The sequence below is a fragment of the Echinops telfairi genome, unplaced genomic scaffold (genome assembly GCF_000313985.2).
Source record: "Echinops telfairi isolate 266 unplaced genomic scaffold, ASM31398v2 ScPeMD7_3533;HRSCAF=4204_0, whole genome shotgun sequence".
Lineage (NCBI taxonomy): Eukaryota > Metazoa > Chordata > Mammalia > Afrosoricida > Tenrecidae > Echinops > Echinops telfairi.
The window spans coordinates 33,601,551-33,608,170 of NW_022107431.1; the positions used below are offsets into that span (position 1 = coordinate 33,601,551).

The 6,620-nt window shown below is 48.8% G+C and overlaps 1 protein-coding gene across 1 annotated transcript in view; it reads left to right on the forward strand.

The window, feature by feature from the left end:
• MAP3K5 (mitogen-activated protein kinase kinase kinase 5) overlaps positions 1-6,620 on the forward strand; it is a 230,658-nt gene that overhangs the window by 95,142 nt on the left and 128,896 nt on the right. The window contains exon 4 of the mRNA XM_045294594.1: positions 5,286-5,479. Coding sequence (XP_045150529.1) covers positions 5,286-5,479 — 194 coding nt within the window. The remainder of the gene's footprint in view (positions 1-5,285; positions 5,480-6,620) is intronic.

Genomic DNA, 6,620 nt, shown 5'->3' on the forward strand with positions numbered 1-6,620 from the left:
TTACAAATCATGAACTCCTATCTTGGCTATTCCCGTTTAGAGTTTGTGACGTAGTCCTGTAAGTATGGTCGTTTTACCTGTTCCCGCCAGGTCCCATCGAGTCGTTTCTGACTCACAGTGGCCCCCTCGGCCATAGGACCAAGCCCTGCCCCTTCCTGCGCCATCCTCACGGTCAGGTTCGAGCCCACCTGCAGCCACTGAGTCAGCCATGCCCCTGAGGGCCTGCCCAAAGTACGTGCGACGAAGCCTCGCCGTCCCTCCTTCTAAGGGGCACCTGGCTGGCCTCGCTCCACAGAAGAGTTGCCCGTTCAGCTAGCAGTTCACCGGACTTCGGGAGTCTCTGCCAAACCGCATTTTAAATATTCTGCTCTAGCAAGACTTACTCCTAATACAATCATGTTTTGGGTGGGAAAAGTTTATATCCAAGTCTGTGGAATAATAAGTGACATGAACACAGCATATAAACACACCCGGGTCTAAGTATGTGTCTCTCTATGGATGTGTTTATACATACACTGTGCAGGTACAGGTAGAGAGAGAGAACGAGACCCCAAGTATTGCAGTTTTCCTTTGCGATCATGCTTTAGAACTGCCCCTCCCACCCAAATTTAAAAAAAAGTAAAAACCAAGAAATTAAAAATTAAAAATTTAAATGCTGTGTGAAAAAACATGAAAAGACAGTGGAAACAGCCCTGTTAAATCCTGGGTCTTATTTTCATTGTACAAAGTAAGCCAGTTACTTTAAAACCGCCAAGAACATGTATCTTCAACTTAAGGTGGAATTAATATACTACGTGAAGATCATTTATCCTCAACTTAAGGTGGAATTAATATATACATGAAGATCATTTATCTTCAACTTAAGGTGGAATTAATATATACATGAAGATCATCTATCTTCAACTTAAGGTGGAATTAATATACTACGTGAAGATCGGTTATCTTCAACTTAAGGTGGAATTAATATACTACATGAAGATCATTTATCTTCAACTTAAGGTGGAATTAATATACCACGTGAAGATCTGCATCTGATTCAATTTAAGACAAAGAGATGAAAACACAGCAGGTACTTTTTCCTTGGGCCCACAATGAAAACATTTATTCCTAAGATTTCACTGGACTGGGACTCTCTGCAGCATAAATAATGTCGCATTATAAAGGCTTCTCCTGCGCATCGCAAGAGGAAATAAGCAATTGTTACTTCATGCTTCAGTTCAGGGTAGCAAAGTTTATTAGGCAAATATTGATTGAACATGTCCTCTCTGCCAAGTTTTGGGCTGAGTGCCACCAGGGACGCCCAGTTCAGGCTGGAAGGAGAAACACCCATATTGATAATTGCTCCATGATTTCACAAGAGAGAAGTATCATGGTCTAGTTGAGGAGGGAAAGTCAACAGGCAGAACAGATAAGAAACCCCTCATAGGGTGCTGTGCTGTAGCTGAGTGGCCATTGTAGCAGGTAGTCACAGGCAGTCTTTCAGAGGAGGTAGCATTTAGCTGAGGCATTGCTGGGAGTGACAAATGGTTAGGACACATGGCTCCTAGCCAAAAGGTTGGATGTTCTAATCCACCCAGAGCTGTGTTGGAAGAATGGCCTGCCGATTGCCTTCGAAAAAATCAGTCATTGAAAACCTTATGGAGCACAGCCCCACACTGACCCAATCTTGGGGTGCCGTGGAGTCAGAATAGACCCAAGTTAGGTGGCCTGGTAGTGTTTACCATCTGCAAGTTTCCCTGCATTTCCCCTCAATTCAAAGCAGAACCCCACAAAAGCATCCCTTCCAGGCGGCCAGTGACATGAGGCCCCGTATGCAGTTGAGCACATATTTAAGCATGTTGGTATGCTGAGAGCATTTCTCCCCAAGAACTTGATGCATTTTTTCTGTGCATATGAAATAGGCTTTTTTTTCTTTTTCCTTGTATATAGCTTTTATCAGACCCAGAATCATTATGATTAATTTTCATAGTGAAGACTAACTAGATTTTGAACAAAGGTTTCCTAAACAAGCATGGGCCAGCACTCCCTCTTTGTCTGGAAAAACCATCCTGGTTTCTGTGTGGTGCACACGGTTCATGTGGTCGGCTGCTAAACCACCACGTAGAGAGCCCCGTCTGCCCCGAGCCTCCTCTGAGGGGCCCTGGTGGTGTAGTGGCTTACGAGTAGGGCTGCTAATCACGAGGTCAGCAGTTCGAAACCACCCATTGCTTTGTGGGAGAAAAACGAAGCTTTCTACTCTGAAGGACTTATAGTCTTAGAAACCCACAGGGGCAGTTCTACGCTGGCCCGAAGGTGCCACTGTGGTCAGAATCGACTCAGCACGAGGCTCTGGTGGTCTCTCCCCCAAACTGCCATTGAAAACCCCCCATGGCGCTGTTTCACCCTGACATCATGGGGTTGCCGCGAGTGGAATCAACTTGATGGCAACTGTAAATAACTGGCAATTGGGGTGGGGGAGGGGGAGTCAGTTGCCTCAAGAAGAGACTCCTGAAAGTGGTGGGAGGCCAGGAAGGTGGTAAAGGGTGATTTTCAGCTAGGCTTCTGAGGCCAGGCACCTTGGGCTTGGAAGAAGACCGTTTCAGGATGGATTGTTTATTGTCTGGCGTGACCCTGAACTCTTTTCCCTTTACCCCCTTGCCGCTCAGCACACACCGGACACCAGCCAGCCAGCCTCTCCCAGAAGCAGCTGGACACAGATGGATTGTTCCCAGGGTCACAGGGTTCCAACAATAACAACAACAATAATAATAAACCAGATCCCTTGCCTCACCAAATGCAGGCTCCCATGGTGCTAAGGCTTCTGGGGGGTGCAGCAGCAGCAGCAGAATGTTCTAGCACTTTGAGTGACACTTTTCTGGTTTATTGGCTCTTCGTTTATTCTCATTTGGTGACTTGGAAGATTCAGAGTATTTTGGTTTCTGATTTTGAGTTTTCGTACTTCTCGAAAATGGGAATGTCTGAATCCGTCTTTTATAGCCCACTCACCATGTAAGCTCTAGAAGCTGGAGAAAGCAACCTTTCTTGCTGCAGAGGCCCGTAGCTTGGAGAGCAGGATTAGATCCGGTGGGCCTGCTAGAAGCAGAACGTAGTCATTTTCCCCACTTCCTGACTGGTCTTCCAGTTATCCCTCCATGAAGTGGTACTTGGAGAACGCAACACGGAATGTGCTTGATTTACAGATCACATTGCGAGCTCTCTCATTGGGTTCTGCTCAGGCTTCAGCCGGCAGTCACGCCCTGCTTCTGTTTCACCTTCGGCCATCTATACCACCAGTGCCTTGGCGGGCAGTGTGCTCAGAAATCACATCTGTCGAAAATAAATAAATAGATAAATAAATAAATAAATAGATAGATAAATAGATAGATAAATAAAAATAAAAGACACGGTGCTTAACCCTCCTGACTGCTTACTGTGAGGCAGTGAGCTGGGCTGGTGACGGGTGGACGGGGGAAGGTGACCTGAGGTCGAGGGTTGGAGAGCAGGTATGGCAGCCAGGAAGGAGTGGGACCCCTGGAACAGTGTCGACCAGTTGCAGTCGCGTGGCCTCTCCAGCCTCTCCCCTTCCCGCAGCTGAAAGTGGCGTCAGAGCCGTTTTCTCCATGCGTGCTTGAGCCCCGTGGCCATTCCTTCCTTGGTGCACGCGTGTGGTGACAAAGGTTTGCTCTGATTAGTTTCGCTCTGAGGGCAAGAGGAGTTCTGTGTTGTTCTCCAGAATGCGGATGCGGCCAAGTGGAAAACACCCCCTTTCTTTAACCCCCTCGTTGCCATCAGGTCGAGTCCAGCTCCGGATGCCTCAGCATGTATCAGAGTCGGCCTGTGCTCTGTGGGCAGTCAGTTTTTCAGCAGTGAAATGCAGGGCCGTTCTCCCCAGGCACCTCTTGTTGGACTGGAACCCCCCACCTAGCAGTCAGTAGCCAAGTATGTGAACCGCGCACCGCCCAGGAAGCCTCGGGGACCCACAGGGCTACCCCCGGCTCGTGCTCTTCTCACTTGCGTCTCTCCCTGAGGCCTTTCCGCCCATCCCCTTGGGTCTGCCTGGTGATAGACCCTGCTGGGGAAGCACTGGGCTGCTGACCACCAGGTGTGCGGTTCCAGTCCAGCGGCCATCAGACGATCTGCTCCTGTGAAGATGGGCAGCCTCAGAATGCCTTTACGGGCAGTGGTTCCCCACCTTCCTCAGGCCGCCACCCTTTCAGACAGTTCCTCCTGTGGTGACCACCCCCAACCATAAAAGTATTTCGTTGCTACTTCATCACTGTCATTTTGCTACTGTTGCGAATTGGGTGACCCCTGTGAAAGGGTCGTTCAACCCACAGGTTGAGAACCGCTGCTTTATGGGGTTGTTGTGAGTCAGAAGCCACTTGATGGCTGTGGGTTTGGGGACACAGGGGAGCTCCTCAAAGTAGGGACAGATTCCAAGGACTTTTGTTCTGTCATTTCGAAGCACTCTTGTATTTTGGAGGTGAACCTCTTTTACATTCTGGTCTTCTCTTGGACCCTTGTACTTGGGTGTCCTGTTTCCCTTCAACACCGACTTCTCCAGAAAGGGGCATGTGGGCCACCCTGCAGTGGATCGTGCTTGCTGATTGCTGGCATCCGGTTAATGATAACAGGGATGCTTGCAAATCCTAAATGTGCTGCCAGAGCCTGGGTACCTGCGGGATGATTCCGTCGGGAATGGGTGGTCTCTGTTACTCTGTTGAGGCAGGGCTAGCAGAGGGTGTGTTTTGAGTCAGCCTCGTTCAAGACTGAAAATAAACGTGAGCTAGCAACGAGGCTGGGAAGGAGAGATGCCAAGCACATGACGCTTGCCTAGGAGCCACAGCTCAGCCAAGCCCAGAACCTTCTTCCAGAGGTTTAAGAAGGGAGAGAAAGGCCTCTCCTACAGCCAGCACCCCGAATTTGGGCTTCTGGCCTCTTCATCTGGGAGAAAACAGGTTTCTGTTTGTTGAAGCCACCCGCCCACGGTGTGTTTCTGTTATAACAGCGCTCTCTGGATCACAAAGACAGGTGGGGATTAAATAGTTGAATGATAGAAGTTGTTCCACGCTCTTTTGTTTCACCTGTAAGTCTTCATTGTTTGAAGTGAGCCATTAAAGGGATTAGGGGGACGCGTCCATTCTCCTAATCCTCAATAAGAAATGAAGAAGTGCCCCCCCCCCTATTTTCCCTTTGCATGCAGAAATGCTATTTTAAAAACGAACCATGAAAGTGAGACAAGGGCCTCTATCCTTGTGGCGTCTGCAGGCTCGCCCCTCAGCGCCAGGTGCCTCTTCTCTCCACAGATGTGCACTGGGAACTACACCTTCGTTTCGTACATGATCACTCCACACAACAAGGTCTACTGCTGTGACAGCAGCTTCATGAAGGGGCTGACGGAGCTCATGCAACCCAACTTTGAGCTGCTGCTGGGACCCATCTGCTTGCCCCTCGTGGATCGCTTCATTCAGCTTTTGAAGGTGGCACAAGCAACTTCTAGGTAAAGCTTCACCGTGCCTCTCGGGGCGAGGGTGTTGTGAGCTGTTACGGAGCCAGCTCCGACCATGGCCACCTCGGGTATGTTCAACAGAACCGGACACTGCTCCGTCCTTGCTGGCTGCATGAGCACAGGGGTTCTTGAGCCTCTGGGATGGCTGTGGTGTTCAGTGCAGTTCCTTGTGGGTCTCCTTGGGTTTCCTCCACCCTCCGCCTTATAAACATGATCTCCTGTCTAGTGATTGGCCTTTCCTGACAGCATGGCCAAAGGCAGCAAGTCAAAGTCTCCCGATTCTTGTTTCTATGGGTAATAATGAAAGGTTGCTCGGTTCGTGGTTGAAAGTCTAATCAGATGTACTTAGCCATTCACCACACAGCTAAGAACCAGGGGCGAAATGCATGGGATCCTCGAAGTGGGTAAGATAGATCCCATACCATCCACATGCATCATTGTGTTAGTCTGGGTTGACTAGAGAAACAAATTCAGAGACACTCCTATGAGGGAACATAATATCAAAGAGCAATTTTACATTAAGAAAGCATCCCAGCCTCAGGCAGAAAGCAAATGTTTCGAGAATGATGATGGCAACAAATGTACAAATGTGCTTGACACAATGGATGTATGCATGGATTGTGATAAGAGTTGTACGAGCCCCCAATAAAAAGAGAAAAAAAAAAGAAAGAAAACATCCCAGCCCCATCCAGAGCAAGTCCATAAGTCTGATGTTATCCTGTGTGTCAACACTAGTCCATAAATTCCTCTTTAGATTCACACAGCCATGCAATGATATAGAACACAGGAAGAACACAGGCCAGTGGGTGGAAAGTCTCGTGAATCCAGTGCTGCTGGAAGTATCTCAGCTGTTTGGGTCTCCACATGGCTCCTCCAGCGCCAGGGCTCTTGCTCTACCAGCAGAGCCCCATGTGGCTTCAACGCTCTCTGCTTCAACAGGAAGGTGAAGCAGAAAGAGTGTGTGTCCCATCTCTAGGGAGGAAGACGGGAATTCCCAGAATCTTCAGGAGAAGGCCACGCCCACATGGAGGCCTCCTTGGCTATGGCCTAATTGATGAGCTAGACCCCACCCTTCAAAAGTTGACAAGAGATCATGTAACTGCCACAGTCATTTTATTTATTTTACTCAAAG